This window comes from Mesocricetus auratus, unplaced genomic scaffold (genome assembly GCF_017639785.1).
Source record: "Mesocricetus auratus isolate SY011 unplaced genomic scaffold, BCM_Maur_2.0 Super-Scaffold_6723, whole genome shotgun sequence".
Lineage (NCBI taxonomy): Eukaryota > Metazoa > Chordata > Mammalia > Rodentia > Cricetidae > Mesocricetus > Mesocricetus auratus.
In genome coordinates this window covers 13648479-13669911 of record NW_024429183.1, presented here as the reverse complement: position 1 = coordinate 13669911, position 21433 = coordinate 13648479, and the positions used below count along the sequence as shown (strand labels likewise).

At 42.2% G+C, this 21433-nt stretch overlaps 1 protein-coding gene across 5 annotated transcripts in view; it reads left to right on the top strand.

Moving 5' to 3' along the window:
- Nucleotides 1-2145: 2145 nt before the first annotated feature.
- The window catches only part of Hydin (HYDIN axonemal central pair apparatus protein), a 352162-nt gene continuing 332874 nt past the window's right edge, over nt 2146-21433 (top strand). For 2 of the 5 annotated variants that reach the window (XM_040736939.1, XM_040736918.1), the window contains exons 1-2: nt 2152-2238; nt 6523-6727. In XM_040736939.1, coding sequence (XP_040592873.1) covers nt 6703-6727 — 25 coding nt within the window. In that variant the 5' untranslated portion in view covers nt 2152-2238; nt 6523-6702. Of the gene's footprint in view, nt 2239-6522; nt 6728-21433 lie in introns of all 5 variants that reach the window. The other 3 variants (XM_040736928.1, XM_040736948.1, XM_040736943.1) reach the window with 3 other exon arrangements.

Sequence of the window (21433 nt, the reverse complement as noted above, 5' to 3'; positions counted from 1 at the left end):
TGAAGGTTGGGGAGTCCAAGATCAAGTTTCTGGTGGAAGCCCCCCAGAGTGGGGAGACCCTCACTCAAGTCTCGGGATAAGCCGACCCCCCAATAATTCAAGAGAGACTGTTCTTGATGCAAGCACACGAGGTTTATTCGGAGAACCAGTGCATTTGTCCCAGGGTCTCCTTGGAGCCCCATTCTTTCTCTGGTGGTTTCAAGGATGTCAGGTCTTGACCCTGTCTGAGGGAATCTTCCCCAGTGGCCTCTTTCTGACTCTGTGCATGCACAGCATGTGTAATAAGCTGTGGAAGATGTGTGCCTTGTTTTCTTTGTGAAATACTGGTCTACTTCCTCGATTTGAAATCTGCTATTCCATGGGCCAAGTCCCAAATGACTACTTTAACATCATATTGAGAATTCATTTGTGTATTCAAGTGGCATGAAGCTCCTAAGTGGGGAGGCACTGTCAAATGCACATTTAAGGCCAGACACATGTGTATTTTGACATTTTTATAAGCCATATTAAGCAGTAGAAAATACAAGTAAACTTAGTTTTAATAGCAGTGCATCCAACCTAGTATATCTAAAACGCTATCATTTCTACAAGAAGTCAATATTTTTAAATAAATAAAGAGGTATTTTTGTTTTTCTTTTGCTCAAAGTCTTCATCACCCAAATTTACATCTAGCACACCTTCCAGTTGGGACCAGACACATATCAAGAACTTAGGACCACAGGAACTATTGAGCTACCAGAGTTGTCATCTGCGGTGGACATACTACCCATAGAGCATAAGCTTCACAGGTAGAGTTGATGTCTGTCTTGGTGACTTTTTATCAGTACTCGGTGTACAGTGGGTATTCTACACTGGTGGCATTGAACTGAGATGCAATTGAAAGGATAAAGAAACTATAGGGGGTTGTAGAATGACTTTGCACAGTACTCAGATTCTAGACCATCCAATTCTGCACACAATGAGTTTATCAATACAGTTTATAATTCATTTCTTTCACAGGCGTTCAAAGTCCCGAAGGTAGGGGTAGTTCTCTTATTCTGTCCCACACCCCCATAGCCAGCCCCTGGTTCCTGGTATTGTGGCATGACACTTCATGCATCCAACAAGTATGTATTGAGTGTTGGTCTTGGACCAGTTACAATTTTAGGTGCTGGGATACAAATAACACAATCTGTGCTGATGGAGCCCACAGGGGAAAAGAAGCTAACAAGGTCTGTGAAGGAAATAAATAGGGTGACATGATAATATGTGACTGGGGACAGCAGCCCCGGATCCTTGAGGAGGGGGGACCAGTTCTGCAAAGAGCCAGCCATCTCATTATGTCTTATCACTGTCCTTCATGCCTTCTCTGTTGCAGCCTCACTGACCTCTCCCTTTTCTAGACGAACTCAAACTCATGTCTGACCTTAATGTGCCGTCTCCACCACTTTTATCTTGCTATGTTTCAGCTCCTAGCTGTCTCCTTAAAGAAGCCACCAGTGACCACCCTGTCCAGCCATCACCATGCTCACCACTCTCCATAATTTGACCACCTTATGCACAATGCTATCTGTGACCTTATTTATACCAGAAGTAAACTCGTGGTGAAGCCTTCTTGGCAGTTGCAATCTTTCAGTGCTTAGAATATTCCCTTGATGACTAGCATTTGACCAATTGTCATTGATCATTAGATATGAATTTTATAATTGAGCGAGTGAAAGACTATCACTAAAGTCTTTCTTTTGGAGGTGTCTTAAGGGCCAATTTAAATAAATGTAAGTAAACTCTCGGTAGAGCACCAATTTGTTTTCTGTCTCGGAAAAAGAAGATGGGCTAATTCATCCGGAAGTTACTCTTCCAGGATGTTGTGAGCTTCCAGCTCCTTCAGCACATAACTGAAGGGCATTCAGGGACCTCTGGAGGTCAAAGGGCCACAGGAGACACACTCCTGTGGAAATGCGGATCTGCTGTACCAGGAGAGGCAGGTGTTCACCGAGATCCTGTTTGAAAACCCGAGAAAAGTCTGGCTAAGAATAGCGTTGGGATGGAAGTGAAGCCTGGGGCCCAAGAAACTGCAAATAAAATTTGCTTCGGTACCAGGCGGTTGCTAGGGACGCCCGCCTTCTCCAATCATCGCGTCTCTTGCTAGAGTGTGACCCACTCTGCGGTTGCTGTGGCAACAGATGGCAACAAGATGGACCTAGCGGCGCAGGAAAAAAACGGACTGCAAGAAGTGCCGAGGCTGTGAGTTTAAACCCGGTAGGGAGCCGGGTGTGGGTTTGATGGATTCTGGGTGCACAGAGGTCACTGGGTGTTTCAGCGGTCTTGGGGTAAAAGAGTGGAATTATGGCGACTGATGAGCTAACCCCCTGCTGGTCACTGGCCCGTGTTCACCTTGTTAAAGTTATGGGATCTTGGGTTTGTGTTTTTGGGGATTCCCGCCTGGAAACACCGGAAAGCGGGTAACTTCGCTTCTAACTTCAGCCTTGAGCAAATCACTTTACGTCTTTCCTCCCTGTTCCTGCTTCTCAAAATGATCCTGAAGATCAAATGCGTGGCCAAATTAAAAAAATAGTAATAATAAAAAAATTAAAAAGAGGAGGAGGAAGAAAAGAAGAGGAAGAAGAGGGGGAAAGGCGGGGGGGGGGATACTCAAGCGCGCTCTACTCATGTGGTCCTGTGACAAGACTGCAACAAGTCACTGTCCTTTCATGTTCGCAGGTCAGGTTCAGAAAGAGCCATGGTTGGGGCTAGGGACTGGCCCTGATTATGCCGTGCTGTCCTGAAAGCCCTGGGCTCTGTGTGCACTTGGGTTTCTTGATTCCCGCTTCTGTTCATTTCGGAACTTCACAGCCGCCTGTGTGTTAACTAGAAGATAGTAAAACAAGAGCTCCATTTTAAATGAGCCTAAGCAAAGTATTCAAGGGTTAGTGTATTAGAAATCAGACCTTAATTAAAGTCAAAGTTGAAAAGAGTTAAAAAAAAAAAGCCAAACCATGCGGGGTTACCCAAGAGCAACCCAGTCAGCCACAGAGCCACCAAAAAGCTTCAAATGTGGAACTCTTAAGGAAATGTCATAAAGTTTGTTAGGAGTTTTCTCACTTGTCATTACAAATCAGCAGAGGGTATGTGGGACCACCCACTGCGTCATTGTTCGTTTGCCGTTCTGCAGTGCACACCAGTTTCTTCCTGGAGAGCATCGAGGGCATCGTCGTTGTCTGCACGGGGCTCACCCTTTGCTTGGTGGGATGGGGTGAGGGTTGGGGGTGTTACAGGGTCCATTCTTACTGTCCTGCATTCCGACCTCTGTGATTTCTACGTCTGCACGGCTGTTCCTGCACTATGGTCACCAGCACAGTCAGGATCATTCATCTTGCTTTATGGCACAGACCCACCCATGAATGGACCTGCAAAGAAAATCAAACTATTTTAAAAGTATCATAATCTTCACCATCTCCATTTGTGTAGCTTGCCCTGAATACTGATAAATACTTGAAGTGATCATTCTTGAAAACTTTTGTCTTTCTTTCTGATGGGGAAATGACGATGATCACCTTATTTCCTTGATTACAAGTCGGATAAAGTAGTTTGTAACTTCATTATTGACAGCTGTTCTAATGTTATACGTAAGTACAATTTTGGTTCAGAATTTGTCTAGACTATATATTTTTATAAAGTTTCCCGCATTTGTAACTTTTCAGTGACTTTTGGAATAAGGTGGCTTGAATTCTTTTTCAAAATTGATCTGGCTTTTCTGGATCCTTTACCTTTTCATATCAAACTTTGGACTACACCATTGGTGTTTGTTAAAAGTCCCAGTGAGACTTCAATTGACTAATATGTCACCAAGCATCTGGCAGAATTCTTTTGTTCTACCTAGATAGAGGCCATGACTAAGCATGGAGAAGCTCTTTGATGCTGGTGGCTGGAAGTTTCCACAACTCAGTGGTGGATGCCGTCTCAAATAGGTCAGGAAGAGCTAACATCATGGCAATACTGAATCCTCCAACTAAGTGTCCTTTTATGTAGGGTCTCTTTAGTTCACTCAGTGTTTTATAGTTTTAAACATGCATGTTTTATTATCTGTATATTTATAATAATCAATTTTAACTTCCAGTTACATTTTCATTTATTCTCTCTCCCTCCCTCTCTCTCTCTCTCTCTCTCTCTCTCTCTCTCTCTCTCTCTCTCTCTCTCTCTTTCTCTGTGTGCATACACACACACACACACACACACACACACACACACACACACACACACCATGGCAGAAGTCAGTTCTCTTCTTCCAGCATGTGGCTCCTGGGACTGAAATCCAGCCATCAGACTTGGTGGCAAGTTCCTTTACACATTGTGCCATCTCCCTGGCCCTTCATGATAATCTAAGATGTTTAGTTTCTATTTTTCTGGTTATCAACTTTGTGCTTGAAACTTTCTTAACTCATAACAATAGTTTGAGTAGATTTGGGGATAGATTAGGTTTTTTAAAGTATTTACATAATGGTATAGAATAGCAAGGGATTTTTGTTCATCGTGTTGGGTACTCAGATGCTCAGTTCCTGCATGTCTGCAGTCTCCAGTGCCATTCAGAGCTGCCACTGTCATAAATCAAGTGTCTCCAAATGGATGGCCATGTTTTATGAATTTTAAAATCATTATGAGAACCTCCCAAAAGCCAACAGCAAGAACAACAAAACAAAACAGAGCCCGGGGCCGTGGTGGTGCATGCCTTTAATCCCAGCACTTGGGGGGCAGAGGCAGGTGGATCTCTGTGAGTTTGAGGCCAGCCTGGTCTACAGGGTGAGTCCCAGGACAGCAAGGTCTACCCAGAGAAACCCTGTCTCAAAAAACAAAAACAAGGGCTGGATAGATGGCTCAACCATAAAGGCTAGGCTCACAACCAAAAATATAAAAAACAAAAACGAAAACTCATCGTGAGACATCTTTATACTCAATGTTGCTATAGACCCAGGTTATCTAGAAGAGCAGCCAGAGTTCCGAGCCATCTCTCCTGCCCTAGACTGAGCTGTCTTTTCTGCTCTAGACCTACTTTTATACTTAACCTCTTCACATTCTTTGTCCTTGTATCTTAGTCCCTCCACCTGCAGCTACGTTTTCTTCTGCAGTGCACCATTAGGACTCCTTTTAATGGAAGCACGCTAACTGTAGTACCTTTGGTTTTCAGTGTGGAATTTCTGGGGCTTATTGGATCTCCTCCTGTTTCTGTCCCCTCTTACTTTCTTTATCACACATATTTTTCACAACCCCTAAAGCAGTCTCCTTGGAGTGATGTCTCACATTGACTTGGGGAACTCAGCCATTCATTTTTTTATATACTACTTCTGTCTTGTTTCTTTTCCTTTCCAGAATGTTAATGACATGCTGCTAGGTCATTTTGCTGTCGCCTACATATCCAAGCATTGGGAATTTCATATAAATGTATGCTGAAATACGATCATATCTACCCAACCCCCCTGGCTTTCCCATATTCCTGTTAACATACTACTATCCCAACTTCAAATCCCTTTTTTTTTGGTAACCCACTAGGGCCAGTGCGGTCCATAAATGCATGGGCATGGGGTCCTCCACTGGAGGACACAGGCCTCTGTGCTTTAATAACAGAATTTCAGCTTGAGATTTAGACAGAATTTCCAGCAGTTTCTGGAATGGCCCCAAATCTACTTTGTACTATTTATGCAAAAGGTCTTTCTTAGCATTGACTGCTATAAAATGAAACTGCCAGTCAGCCCTGAAAAATACTGCAGGAGCTCTCTCCTCTGATGTCAAACATCAGCTTTATTTTCTCTGTATGGAAATTAAAAAAGCCTGTTCATCTCACTGCCATACACATTGCTTTCATCTTTAATAAATGGTAGAGCTGTATGTGTACCAAGGAGTTATCGTAAAATACATTTCTTTATGATCGTCAGTATCCTGTGGGTTTATATACCTACATATCTATGGCTGTGTGAAAACTTCCCAGGTAAAAAGGGTTTGCAAGTGGAAAATGTTTAAAGAGTCCCTGTTCTGTTTTTTTTATAGCTTTTTATATCTTTAAAAATAGGAGTCCTGAGGCTGGGTGTGGGGTACATAGCTCTGAGCCTAGCACTTGGGAGGATTAGCCAAGATCAAAAGCTCTTGGTCAGTATGGAATGCATATAGTCATTCAACCCAAATAAAGACAAGACCCTGATAATGTGTGTGTGCCCTTTGAGGCCAGGGGAGGTGGTGGAGCCCTGGAACTGGAGCTGCAGGTGGTTGTGAGCTTCCTGATGTGGGTGCCGGGAACCGAGCTCCAGTTCTTTGAAGAGCAGCAAGTATCTGATTGACCTCTCCAGCCCTTGGAATGGTTTCCCATTTGTTTGGTTTTTGTTTAGTTATTGAGAGGAGTATAAGCACACTGCTGCTGAATACATACCAAAGGCATCCTTATTCCGACTAGAAATTAGACTTGTAGTTCGGTGCCTTCAGTTTTGATTATGGTTGATTCATGTTAATCTGTTGGAATTCTTTTCTGTGGTGAAGTTTCTGTTGGTTCTTTTCCAGGTGTTGTCACTCTCTTAGCAAGCTTGTTCATGTCATCTGCCAGCTGCTTTACCTCCTTGGAAAGGCATTTATGGTGAGTTCTCTAGTGGCTGCGGCAGAGCAGGCCTCCAGAGGGATCCGCATTTGCTCTTGGCATTTGGAAGAACAACCCACCCAGGCTCCCTATGAAGTGAAAATCACATGTGGATCCTTTCAGAGCTCACAGGTGATACTGTTTGGAATACTCGTGAATTAGGGGTGTCACAGGCACATATTATTTCTTTTTTCAACCTCTCTTGTCTTGTCCATGCCACTGAGGCCTCGTTTGTGCTCTATTGTGGACAGTCAGACAGAGCAGGTTTGTAGCATGAGTTCTAATAGGTCTTAATAATAAAAAGCTGGAGTCAGATATAGGGATAAATGCTGAAGGATCAGAGAGACAAAGGAGTGAACCACAGCCACACCTTACCTCACCAACTTCCCACCAGAAAAGAGAGTGAGCCCCTGTCTCCTCCCACCTTAAGTTCCTCTCTCTGTCCAGCCTTATCACTCCAGTCTGTCTGTATAGACCTCCAGACCTCTATGGTTAACCAGTGGTTGACTCTGCCCTCTCATCTTCAGGAAAGCTTTATTTGTTAGAGCACAAACAAGATCTGGCCACACAGGTTCACTTCTGTTCTACCTTTGAGGTGGAGTCTCCTATCTGTCTGCACACTTTGAATGGGACTTACTCTTAAAACCTTCCCTGAGCCCTGCAGGGAGCCCCAGGCAGAACCCAGTGGCCCTGTTAGCAGATGATCTCACAACAGAATCTGCTCAGGTCTCCTTACCCATACGGCTTTAGTTACATGTTGGCCTGTTTAACTCCCTGTGGCCTCTAGCTCTGTGACACTTTGGGGAGGCATGAAAAGGGTTTGTGTTGTTTCTATTTTGAGACAAGTATCCCTGACTGCCCTAGAACTGTGTTCTGAGACTGGCCTCCAACTGTTAATCTTTCCTGCCCACACTCCTGAGTGTGCAGATTCTGGCTTCCTTCAGTAAGCCAGGCCATCTCAGAAAACATTTTATTTTTAAAAAATGTGTGTGTGTGTGTGTTTTCCTGCATGTATGTCCGTGCATCACGTGCATGTCTGATGCTCGATGAAGCCAGGGGAGGGTGTTGGATGCCCTGAAACTGGAGTTACAGATGGTTGGAAGCTGTCATGTGGGTGCTGGGAATTGAACCTAGGTCCTCAGGAAGAGCAGACAATGCTCTTATATACTGAGCCAACACCCCCCCTCCACTGATGGACCTTTTAGTTAAGTTTTAAAGGAATTACATGTCACTTTTGTACACATGCACATTATGCTTAGCATTACTTTTGTATTTCAGCACTATAGTTTACATGCTGTGTGAAAAATACCATAGAAACACAACCATGAAAGACTTTTTCTTCCTCTTCAGCTCTCAAGCCCAGTCCCCAGAAGTAAACAAATTTAGTTTATGTACTGTAAAGTAAAACAAAATTAGTTTATGTACTGTACTATTTGTTGAGAGCATCTGAGTAAGTTACTTTTATTTGTCTTTTTGTTTTGTTTTTGAAACATGGTCTCTCTATGTAGCCCTGGTTGGCCTGAAACTCACTATGTAGGCCAGGCTGACGTAAAACTCACAGAGATCTAGGTGCCTCCGCCTCCGAGGGCTGGGATTGAAGACAAATGCCACTATACCTAGATCAGAGCCAGCCTCACATTTGGATGCATTGATCATCTTCATGGATGACAAAGCTGGAAAATTAAGGTTTTGCAAATGCCAACTGAAGGACGTACACACTTAGACGGGAATCTGTTTTCTGTTTGTGAAAAACGAGTGTACTTTCTTCTATGCTACATTTAGTGTGGTGAACATAAAAGCATGTCTCTTCAAGAAATAGTGCTTGGAAGGTGCTCTGTGTCTTAACAGCTGATGTAAAGTTGGTTGTTTGGGGGGAAATTACAACAGTATCTCTGGCTGTGTGAGACTGGTCCTTGCAATCGTCAAGAGGAAGAGGTAACTATCACTGAACAGCGTGTTAGAGTTGTGGGCACATGGCACAGTTTTGAGGCTGTTTCTCCAGTCATTCAGGATATGAAAAAGCTCCTCAAGCTTGAAAGCAGCCCACGTACCTGGTCAGCGTTTGGAGGGATGTTTTAATTGGTCCACATTTGGGATTGCTTAGTGATTCTTTACTCTAGGCATGTGGATTCTAGCTTAATAAGCATCATTATGGAGTTTAGTGTTCTTCATCAGATTGCCACAAAGGTTAAAGGTCACTGCTTTGCCCGTCTTTGAATGCAGTGGACCATAATCCCATTAACCACGGCACCATCATCGAAAATAAAGATAGGATAGATAGCCCTTTCCTAGGAGCGAACTCTTCCTCTCAAATGATTCTAAGATCTGCTTCCTCCTTAATACAGCAGAGGCACTTAGCATTTGGTTTTTCATAGGGATGAAGCTTGAAATGAGGCAGAAATAATTGTAGGCTCATGGCTGGGAGGATTTCGGATTGCATAGAGGAGGATAAGTGCAGAATTGATGTAGTGCAGAATGCTGCCAGTTCAATTAGAAAAACCTCACAGCCTTTTCATTTCTTTGAGGATTTAAGTGCCTTCAGTCCTTTGATTTTTTTAAGGCTCATATTTATTCCTTGAGGTAGTGGGGAGGGAAAGTGGACTTTAAAGTGTTCTCCCCTTGATTAAAAAGCTTGTGGGGGAAGTGTATGATATTGTTAATATATTGGTCTTCATTTTAAATCAATTACCAAAAGGTCCACTGTGTTGAGCGTAGGAAAAAAAATCTGTGCGAGAAGGCTGAGGAAATCTCTCTGGGGGGAGGGACTCAGAGGAGAGGAGAGAGAGGAAGCTTTGGTCAGGGGTGTAATATATCAGAGAAGAATAAATAAGATAATAATAAAAAGAAATCTCTCACAGCTTCATTGGCAGCTCATAACCCCCAACATTTTTCTTTGACAGTGGTTTGAATAAGCTAATTAAAATGTCCTGGATGGAAGATAGGGTAGCTATGTGACTGTGTCTGCATCTTATTTTATTTACTTTGCCTGATGCCATGTTCTGTACATGACATTGTTGTTGCTCATCATCATCTCATCATCATCATCATCACCATCAATAAACAAATCACCCAACTTTGCAGCAGTGGCACAGAAGAATCTCTAATTAAAATAAATGTCAAGGATAAGTTGTTTTTATCCGTGCCTGAGAACAGTTCCCAACATTCACAGTTTTTAAAATGACAGCATGACAACCACTACCAGGAAAGCAGAAATTGGAGTTTATGAATGCCAAAGACTAGTCTCTCTCAGAACACTATGGAAAGTGCTGGTACTTAATTATAGGTGATGTGTATCATGGGAAGCTGCCAGGATTTGGTGGGAAGCGGGAAGGACTCTGACCTGCTTCATCCCTCATATAAGCCCCTTTACTCTCAGGGAATTCAGCTTTAATAAAAAGGAATAACCAGAGGATGTAATCGAAGAACACCAATTAATAAGCTGAGTGAGCTCTTTCAGAATGAGGTTCTGCAATAAATCGTAAGCTGTCAGTTGCTAAGCCATGAAACATTGCAGAGGGAAGGGTGCCACCCTCTTCCACAATGTGGCTCGTTCTGTGAAAACTGTTGGTGGCAGGGAACTTGGTGTTGCTTAATCACTTGTGTTTTTACATCGCCGATTGTAATCACAATTAAACAGATGGTTTCTGAAAAAGCTAGCGTGTCCTTGATAATTAAAAGCATGCAAGTTGCTTCCTCCTCCTCCTCCTAACATACAATTACATCGAATAGAATCCCATCGCCCAGAGCTTCTTGGGAAGAGTCTTCATGGCACCAGATGAGTGTTCTGCCCCCAAGCCCTGACATCTTGACCCCTCACAATGCCTAGAGCTTTGCAGCTGGCAGAGGGCTTCTAAATAAGCATGTGTTACCTCTCCTCTGCTTTCTTCACAAGTCTTATTCCTGCCATGTGTGGATTAATAGATGTATTTTTAAATGGGATCTTTGAAAGAATGTCTTACAACCATTGGGTGCTTGTGCCTATGACAGCTAAACTCCAGGAGTTTGGTTAGTACTTGAAAGTCCTGGGGGGGTATGGGGAGATCCATCCTGTTTTTCTTACTCATAAAACTTATGTGGATGTGTTTTTGCAAGAAAGGAAGGCAGGAAGGAAGGTAGGAAGGAAGGAAGGAGGAAGGAAGGACGCTTTCATTTCATAGTGTGTTACTTTTTCATTACTATAACAAATGTCTGGCATAAATTATCTTAAAATGAAGAAAGTTGGTTTTTGACCCATAGTCCGTCACAGATTGCCTTTGCAGATCTGAGTAACACTACAGCTCAGGAGCATGTGATGAAACCCTCACCTTATCTACTGTATCCTATCACAATAAATGAGGGGATTTTTCAGAAGAGATTCCTCATCCCCAAGAGGTATTTCAGCAGCTGAGATGCTGCTGCTTGTGGCCATTGGTCCCTCCCCTGAACTCGGCCTTAGCAGTGTGAACCGCAAAGCCGTGCAGCTGAAGCCTGCCAAGGTCTATTCGCAGATGAAATTTGGGAAATGTGTTTTGTTAGCCTGAGCATAAATACGCCCAAGTATACTATCGATGCTTTTAGGTACAGGCTTTTGTGCCCACAAGTAAGCAGTCATTTGCTGGTGCAATTAACCATCTGCACTTTATTATGTGGGTGCAGCTGGCTAATTATGCTCAGCACCATGGGGCAGGTTCAGCTCCTCATCCGCGTAGGAACTGTATTGGCAGCAAAGGACACCAACCTGTAAAGTGAATATTTACATTTGACCAGGTCCTCCAGAGGTCACCATTCACAGAGTTTTGTTTTGTTTTGATCTGAGGTGAAATTCAAATGTGCATAGTGGGATTTCTGTTTGGGTAGGAGCAATTAATATAGAACAGTAGGATAGGCCAGTCATTATCAGTGAGGACCAAACGAGGCCAGTTTACATTACTACGGAATCTCACTTTGGAGAGTGGCGCATCAGTGGGTGTGCATGTAGTTGCGAACTTGTTTGATGACAACCTGCAGCATCACACACTTAAAATGGGGTCGGTTTGTGTGTCCCAACCAGTCCCACATCATTTCCAGGGACTGTTGAACATTATTCTCGTGACATATTGGATGGATTGAAGGGTTAACAGCAGAACACAGGACAGGGGATTCTCAGGTTTAGCACAGATCACATTGACAGTCAGCACTAACCCATGCACATCAAATATCATTTAACCGAGACGCAGAGGGACCTGTTAGTCATAGCCGCTGCACTGTTTAATCTGTAAGCCTTCACCCTCACCCGGGCGTGGGGCAGCTTTGGGCTGGTGCAGTTCTGTCCCCATGTGCTCTTGGGGAAAACACCTTACCTGCTCATGGAGCCTGAACTCCAGTCCTTCCCAAAAGAGCTTCCTATTTGGAACAGTTCTACCAGGGATCCTCTATAGTCCTCATGAATCAGCATCTGGGGTAGGGATGGGAACTCTTGAGGTAAGACCACCTTAGGATGTTAAGAAAGGTTTAAGTTTTTAAATGAATTCTCTTTGGAATTTCAGTTGTGAAATACAACATCCATGTAAGCATATGAAGCATACATAGATACATACACATATATGTAGACATACATGTGCATGTATAACTTGAGAACAATCATGAAGGGCTCAGAGATGCAACCTTCACCTGGGTCAAGATTAAATTGGTCCGATTCCACAAATATGTTTTTTAAAAACAATTTATTTTATGTGCTCTATGTGCATGCAAAGCCCACGGAGGTGTTGCTCCCCCCAGAGCTGGAGTTGCAGTGGTCATAAACTGCCTACTGTGGGTTACAGAAAGTAATCCCAGGTCCTCTGGAAGAGCAGCTAGTGCTCCTGAACACTGCGTTAGCTACTACTTTTTATTGTTGTGATAAAACACCATGACTGAAGCGGCTTATCAAAGAAAATGTTTACTTGGGTTTACAGTTTCAGACGATTAGAGTCCGTGATAACAGAGTGAAGGTGTGGTGTCAGGCAGTTGCTGGGAGCTCACACAGAGAGCTTAATGGGAATGACACATCTTGAAAACCTCAAAGCCTGCCACCAGGGACATACTTCCTCCATCGAGGCCACACCTTCTAATCCTTCCCAAGCAGTTCCACCAACTAGTGAACAAATATTCAAGCATATGAGCCTATGAGGCCATTCTCATTCAGTTAATTGATCGCCGGCAACATGGTCATAGTTGTCTTTTCAAACTGATATGCCAGAAACCTTTCCCTCCCCTTCCCTCTCCTCAGAGATTATTTCTCTCCGGACTCAGGAGACTATTGTTGCTGATTGCTTTTATGGTTTTACTCTTTTCGATGCATTCCTGAAAGCAGGAATCCATTTTCCCTCCATTTGAGCATTATGTAAACCAAATCACTGTGTGTATGGCTAGCGGCGTAGTTCCCACCCTTTCATTATTACATCCGTATGCACCTCTAGCGCACCACGTGGCTAATGGTGCAGTCCTAAGTTTCCTATCTACAGGGTCGATATTCACAATTATCAAACTCAAATTTTCCCATCTTATGGATACGCACTATCTTGTGATTTTAATTGTAGTTTTCTGATTGTATTTTAAAATTATCAGACTTGCCAGGCAGTGGTGGCGCATGCCTTTAATCCCAGCACTTGGGAGGCAGAAGCAGGTGGATATCTGTTAGTTTGAGGCCAGCCTGGTTTACAAAGAGAGTTCCAGGACAGCCATGGCTGTTACACAGAGAAGCCCTGTCTCGAAAAAAAAAACAACCCAAAATATTAAATAAATAAATAAATAGAATCATCAGACTCAAATTTTGCTGACCTAGCAGATATTTAGTGGCATATTTTAATTTTACTTGTGTTTTCCTGATGATTGATGAACTTGAACATGTTTCATATAATTATTTTCTTTTGCTTGTTTATTTCCCTGTTGGACGTACTTGTAAACAGCTGTTTTTTTAGGAGCTCTGTAAGTAATCGCAAACACCTCCTGTTTGACTTCTCATCCTTTATGTAGAGTCTTTTGATAAGATGTGATTTAAACAGTAATTCCAACTCAAGAGTCACAAAGCTGACTTTCCTTTGTGGCAGTGCTCTTGTGTTCAAGGGACCCTCTCCCTAATGAAGCCATCCTTGCAGGTCACTTTCTGAATAGTCCTTGTGTGGCCTTTGCTCTGTAGAGTTTGTTCTACCAGGAGTTACGTGTACAGTGTAAGGTGGGAATTGAAAACCCTGCCTCCAAAAACAAGATGGAGAGTAACTGAGGAAAACACAGCTGACATTGGCTTCTGCCTTCATACGCACACACTCACTCAGTAATTCCTTGTGCCATCAAGTGTCAGTCACTGCATTTCAAGCCTTGACTTTTACTTTAATGGCCAAGCCTCTGCAAAGTTCTGTACAAAATAGGATTCATTTGTCAAATGACTTATCTCTCATAGCTCACTGAAGTTTGTTCTTAGTAATTTTAGTTTTAAGTTGTAGGAGTCTATTAATTGTCCCACTGAATTTCCATAACCACATTCCCATTGGCTTTTGCTTTTGATGTAACGATAAAGTGTAACACTTCTCTGTGCTTTCTGTACACTGGGATTAGAGCTCAAGGCTCTATTGAGTTTCAAGTTGGTTATTTTTTTTCAGAAGAGATAATCTGAAGTGCTTCTTCCTATCTGCTCACATGTTGTTAATGATTGACAATAGGTTCAAGTGTTGCTAGCCTGCTTGGGATTGATTGAAGTGTTTCCTTCATAATTTCATCTAAGGATTTTAGCGTAGGAGCTTACATCAGTCCAGCAGGAGTGCACTGTGCTGATTTCTTTTTCTTTTTTGTTTTTTTTTTGAGACACGGTTTCTCTGTGGCTTTGGAGCCTGTCCTGGAACTAGCTCTTGTAGACCAGGCTGGTTTTGAACTCACAGAGATCCAGTTTTTAAATTTTATTTTTATTTATATGTGTAGAGGTGCCAACAGAGACCAGAAGAGAGCATTGGGTCCCTTGGAGCTGGAGTTGCAGGTGGTTTTGAGCCCCCAATGTGGGTGCCGAGAACTGAACTTTCATCTTCTGCAAGGGCCATACCTGATTTTAACCACTGAGCTATCTCTTCAGCTCTTGAAATTCATTTAAAAAATTAAAATGTGATTATATAGCTTCCTCTCTCCTTCTCCCTCTAATCACTCTCATGTTCCCTCCTTCACCCCATCTCAAATTCATGGGCCTCCCCCCTCATATATACACACATCATACATGCACACACACACACATACACACACACACACACACACACACACACACATAAATGCAAACTGCTGAGTCTGTGTAGTGCTGCTTGTATCTGTGTGTTCTCAGGGCCGTTCACTGGTATTAGATAACCAGTTAGGGGGCTTGTTCCTAGGGAAGATTAGTTTTCCCTCTCTCATCAATCATTATTTGCCTATAGCTCTTTGTCTAGGGGTGAGCACCCCTGGGATTTCCCCTTCTGTGTTAGCATGTCTATTAGTGTTATCATTGTCCAGGTCTTATCTAGGTAGTGTCCTGGTGGGCTTTTTGTCAACTTGAGGCAAGCAAGCTAGAGTTAGTTATCTGAGAAGGAACCATCATTGAGAAAATGCTTCCATAAGATTAGCCTATAGCAAAGCCTGTGGGGGAATTTTATAATTAGTGGCTGATGGGGAGGGAGTGGGATGGCAGACAGCTGTGGGTGGTGCCACCAACGGGTGGGTGGTCCTGGGTTCTGTAAGAAAGCAGACTGAGCAAGCCAGTGAGCAGCACTCCTCCATGGCCTCTGCTTCAGTTCCTGCCTCAGGGTTCCTGCCCTGACTCTCCTGAGTGATAGGCTGGAATTTGAAACTGTAAGACAAGCGACCCCCTTCCTCTCCGTGTTGCTTTGGGTTACAGTGCTTCGTGACAGCGCTGGAAGCCCTAACTAAGGCAGGCAGTCCTGCTGTTTTATTCCCCTCCGTCCCCTGTAGCTCCTGGTAGTTTCCTGACTTTCAGACACGAGTAAGTGTGTTAGACGCAGGTTACTGACTTCTTGACCCAGTCATGGATTTATAATGTGTTCTTGTCTTACAGAGCAGTCTTCCCTCCTTTCTTCTCCAGGACTCCCCCTGAGGCAGGGACTGAGTCTAGAACCTGCTTGTTGCTATTTTATTTTTGGCTAGTGATCTTAAGGGATAAGAGCAGGGCTGAAAGGGCGAGATAGAGAAGGAAATAAAACCAGTGTAACAGTGCATTGTAACTTGGCTACCACTGCAGGCAGCAGGGAAGTGGTCTCACAGAGATCATCTAAAAAGCCTGGTAGAGGAACCTGGAGATTGCAAGCCTGGAGGCTGGCGGAATGGGAGCTCTGCATACCAACACGCCTCTCTGCACTGTCTGCTGCCTTTCACACGCCAGGCTGTGCTGGGGTGAGAACTAAGAACACCCTCAGGAAAGTAACTAATGCAAGATGGAACGCACGTCCATGTAAAGCCCTTCACATAGCGCCCGATTTCTCTTTCTGACGTGGGCTTTTCATTTGAAATCATTTTCCTTCTGTTGAACTTTCCTTGAGTGAGAAGCTACAAAGGTGAGACTTCCTAGGTCTGCTGCTTCAGACTGCCTCTAATTTGCCCTTGTTTTTAAAAGACAGTCTGCTGCTTATAAATAACAAGAATGACTGGCCTTTTTGTCTTTTTGTTGTTTTACTTTAAACTGGCCCTTTAGAAGAAATCTGTCTTTTTTTTTTAAAAAAAAAAGATTTATTTTTATCCCTCCCCTCTCTCGATCTCGGTCTCACTTGTGTGTGTGTGTGTGTGTGTGTGTGTGTGTGTGTGTGTGTGTGTGTGTGTGTTAGCAAATGCCCCAAGGCTTCCTTGAGGTTTGGTCTGGTAATTGCTTTACTGTCTTGACAGCTCTTTAATGCTTTCAGGGTGATGAAGATTTTTCATTGGGAGCTTTGATTGTGTTCATATGGATGGTTGGGTCAGCTAATGGGTTACATACCATTACCGAGAATGAAAGTTCCCTTTAAATTCAAGGTATCTTATTGTTGTTCTTACAAGCATGGATACAAATATTGTTCATGCTCTTCAATGAAAATCAATCTAGCCAAACCCCATGAAAGAGGCACAGTAAGAATTTCTTAGTCAGTATTTACCAGCCTGATAGCTGAGAGAAGAAAAATGGCCCCGTTGCCTGCCAGACAACTTGAATACAGTGTTATAGCATGTAACCAATCTCTGTCACTGACTTTCATTACTGAACTCTGCTGTGACAGCCATCCAATATGAATTAAAGGAATTGCATTTGACATTTTAATAAAAGGTAGAAACGCCACATTTACCCAGTAGCTGCTAGTGAAGACGTACCCGCCAGAGATGAGTGGAGATCATTCAATAGAGGAGGTCAAATGAACTTGCTGTTTACTTGCTTCTGGGAATGGTGCCTGACATCTCCTGTGGCTTGTGGACACTGATGGAAGCCAGACTCTTTCTTTGCTGATGTCAATGGGAGCCATAGGCAGGGTCAGAGAGTGAAGCTGAATTTACTCTTCTGTGTACACACAGTTTTCTGAAATACATTCCGTGGAAGGAGTCTGATTGTGTGTATGTGGGGGGTAATGACAAGATCACATCTAAACAATGTTTGCAAGTTGAATTGTGAGCTCTTTGAGAATTTATTTAAAATATATAAGCTTTCTGAGCTCTAGAATCTGGAAATGAACTATTTCTCTCTAGACTCACGTGTTCTGTGAACTTGAACTCACCCATCCATGAATCTTCAGACCTCTGCGACCTTCTGCAAACACTTTGCTGCGTGCTGGTTACATTCAAATGTGGGCTTTACAAGAATACAATAATTAGTGTGTAGGGTTAATGGTTACGGGTTATCTAATGCAAGTATCATTGATTTTTCCTAAGTTCCAGGCTCCTAGGCACTTGTTAAGGTGCACCTGGCACCCTTAGCACAGTTTGTTGATCTGGGAATTACATATATTTTCAATAATGTATAAGCTTATTCTCTCCTAGTTGATAATCATTTTCAATTTGCTTGGAGATAGCAATTCATGTCATTGCATAGCAGTTGTAAACCCCTCCTAATGAACTCAATGAATAAATTTCAGGTAAATGCATGATACCTATAAAGAAATTATCATAAAAGGTGTTGGATTTCAAGTGATAGAAACTTACTTCTATAGGACTTAATAAAAACAAGTCCATTTGGGTTAGAACATGGTGATGGCTCACAGGCTTAGGATTGGTCCCAGTGACTTCTGTGGTTCACCCATATTCACTTTCCCCTCCTCCTTCCGTCCACTCATGCATGTGTCCATCCATCCATCCTGCTCACATTATCCCTGGTTGGTTTAGCTTTGTTCTACAGAAGGGCTGCTTCTTGTGATAGGGAAGATGTCATGTCAATAGTGTTAACATTTGTTTTTATCTCAGTGAGCCCAAAGAAAGACCTTCCCTTTCCTAATATCAAGGTCTTAGTCCGGGAAGGATTGTGACTGGCATTGTTAGTGTCACATGTCACATGTATATCTCCACAATCACTAGGAGCAGAGAACAGGAACTTCTGATTGGCCACAGCTACTGATTGCCCACTCTTCTGGATAAGACAGTTGATAGATTCTTACCAGAGGAAGAAGAATGATGGGGAAAAATATAACAAGAAAATCTTCATTGTAGAAAAAAACTGATTAAAAGTTGGGCATAAGGGCAGAGCTCAGCGGGTGAGAGTACTTGCTATGCAATCTAGAGAACCTGAGTTTGAATCCCTTATGAAATTCGGGCATAGTCATGCATGCCTGCAACCCCAGCATTGTATGTTTAGATCATGAAAGACTGAATTCTACAAAATCTAGGTGTGAATCTACTTTTAAACCAAAAAAAGCAACTATTAGTTTAAAATTTTTCCATTGATATGTATTTTTGTATATTGATACAAATTTAATATATTTTTGTTAGAACACACTATACCTGTTTCTAATCTTGTTCAAGGTATTGTACTTATACAGTTCATTTAACAATGTAACACAAATTTCTAGTCCTTGAAAGTTATTACTACCAACTATTTAGGATAATAAGAAAATGCAGGTTAGCAATTAGTCACCTATTACAATTGAACTTGTGGTCATATTAGGTATGTTTTCAAGGTCTAACAAAGATACAGTTTAGATAGACAGGTCATCTTCAAACATTTCAGAGATCTACAGACTATGGCATTTAAGATAATTTTTATAGCATAGATTCTTTTTTATGACAATGAGACATGTCTGCTTCTGGCAGCATCATTTTACTTTGGAAAAGATGATGGGCATTGAAGAAACTCCACATTAAGTTCACTTTCTTTGTGGCAAAGGTATTACTAGGCAGAAAAGTACGCTTGTCTCAACTGCTGACATGATGCTGTCCAAATTGAACAAACAGGACACAAAAGAGAGTGACTGCAAAACCTTGCCAAGGAAGGACAGTCCTTCAGGAAATCCCGCTTTACAGAGAAGTCTATCAAATATTCTAGGTCTTTAGGCTGAAGTGGATGACCCAACGCTGCAGAGGAACCTTGGGTGACTGTCCAGGCAGCCAGCTGTTTCTGTCATTTCTCACATTTTTGGAAGTAACTCACATGCACTTCCTGCTCTCTCAGTTAATGTTTCCTTCTTGGGTCTCTGCGGGAGTTGAAGAATGGATAGTTATAATTTTCCTTGTTATCAGATTCAGAAAAAAAGTCACTAAAGAAATGCAAAGTGTATAAGGTTGAGAGACATAAAAAGATAGTTTTGGTAATGCAAGTTAAGATAGAAAGTGAATTAGGTATGACACTTTGGACTCACCAAAATAGGATAGATAATGGAGTACTTTCTCTGAATTTGTCAAATGTTTATGGACTACACACTGCTGATGCATTTATTGCCTGTATATGTTGTATACAGTTATTATATTTTTATATATTGTTTTTCTTATATTGGTTATAACCTTTTATTTTAAACAAAAGGGGGAAATATGGTGATATTTTGTTTATGATTTAACAAATAAAGCTTACCTGAAGATCAGAGTGCAGAGCTAGCCACACCAGTTAGCCATTGACACCAGTCAGTGGTGGCACAGACCTTTAAACCTAGCACTTGGGAGGCAGAGGCAGACGGATCTCTGTGAGTTCGCGGCCACCCTGGGCTACACTAGATTGATCTAGTCTCAAAGAGAAACAGAGACAGATGGTGATAGCTCACACTTTTACTTCCAGTACTTGGGAGTCACAAGCCTTTAATCCTAGCACTAGGGAGGTGGAGTCATAAGTGAAATGGCTGGGTAGAGAGAGGAATATAAGGTGGGAGGAGATAGGAGCTCAGGTCATTCAGTCTGAGGTTTCACAGGGGTAGCATTCAGTCCAAGGATTTATAGGGACAAGATTGTCCCTTTGGTTTGAAGATTCAGTAGAAATACAAACAACAAAATATCACCACATCTCTTCCCTGGATATAAATATAAAGGTAGTTGAACAATATTATCATTTTGAAAAACAACATAAACATGCTTTTCTCTATGATTTTTGCAGTCTCGGGTTTGGGCCATGTTTATAATACAGGCATGATTTCCCTCCTGTAGAGCAGGGATGTCCAATCAAGAGAGTAGTTGGTTGCTCCATCTTTCCACTTTTGCATCAGTGACAAGTCTTGCCTTTGAGGTTGGTATTGTAGCATTCAGGGTCCAGTGCTGGATAAGACTGTGGGTGTGTTTTTCTCTTCCACAACCCTGCATTGCACTTCTAACAGCTATGAAAGCTATCCAGTAGGGAAAGTGACTCTGGGTCAGTTCAAGATCAAACTTTCTATGTCCTGCAACCAGTGTTGCTGTCTTCAGTAGTAGGGCTTTACCATTGAGTTAAGATGGGCATCCAAGAGCAATGACAATGGTCTTTATGATTTGGGTATACAGTCAGATGATTGTGTTTTACTACAGAGATAACTGCACATCCATGTTCATTGTTATTCTATTCAGAATAGCTATGAAATGAAATAGACCTAGATGTCCATCAACTGATGGAGGGATAATAAAATGTGTATATATATACATATATATATATATATACTTAGCTGTTAAGAAAAATTAAGTTATGAAACTTTCAGATAAATGGATAAAACTGAAAAAAATTGTACTGAGTGATGTCACCAGACCCAAAAGACAATAATTGCTATGTGACAGCCTTATCTCCAAATATTTTTTTTGGTGGTTAATATGGACTGCACGTGGAATCCAGGAAACCGGAACTGGGCCATTGGAAAGGAGATGCATTAGGGAAGGGGATGCCGGAGAAGTGAGAATAGAAAGGGATAACTGAGTGCAGAAGTGCTCAAGCATGTAGTGAAATGGTGGACATGCAGAGTGAGGAGAGTAAAGTATGGATGAAGAAGCTATCTAAGTACGAGGGGGCAGTAAGAAAGAATGGGGAAGAACACTGGCAGCTAAAGGGTTAAGTGGGGCGGAGGGGGGCGGGTAGTGGGAGAATGGAGAAATAGGAGGTATGCTAAGCAAAAGTAAGAATACATAAAGCCTTATGAAACACTACTATAAACATGTGTTATATAATAAGCAATATATATTATATGTAGGGGTATGTGTGTTCTAAATACTTTGAACAGATATCCCACACATTAGTTAACAGTGCTTCTCTTGGAAGAATTATGAAAATATTAGTGCCAGGCATGAGTCACTTCCCCTGAAACACCCTTGTATTGGGGTTTATTAGATAGTCAGTGGCTCTTGAAGGGAATATTGTCAACCCAGATGGGAAAAGTTCATTTAAACTATATACATATGTATAATAGACTTACATGTATTATATATGATTATGTAGATAGATAATGGTCTGGCTTCTTATGACTTTCCCAGAAACCCTTGCTG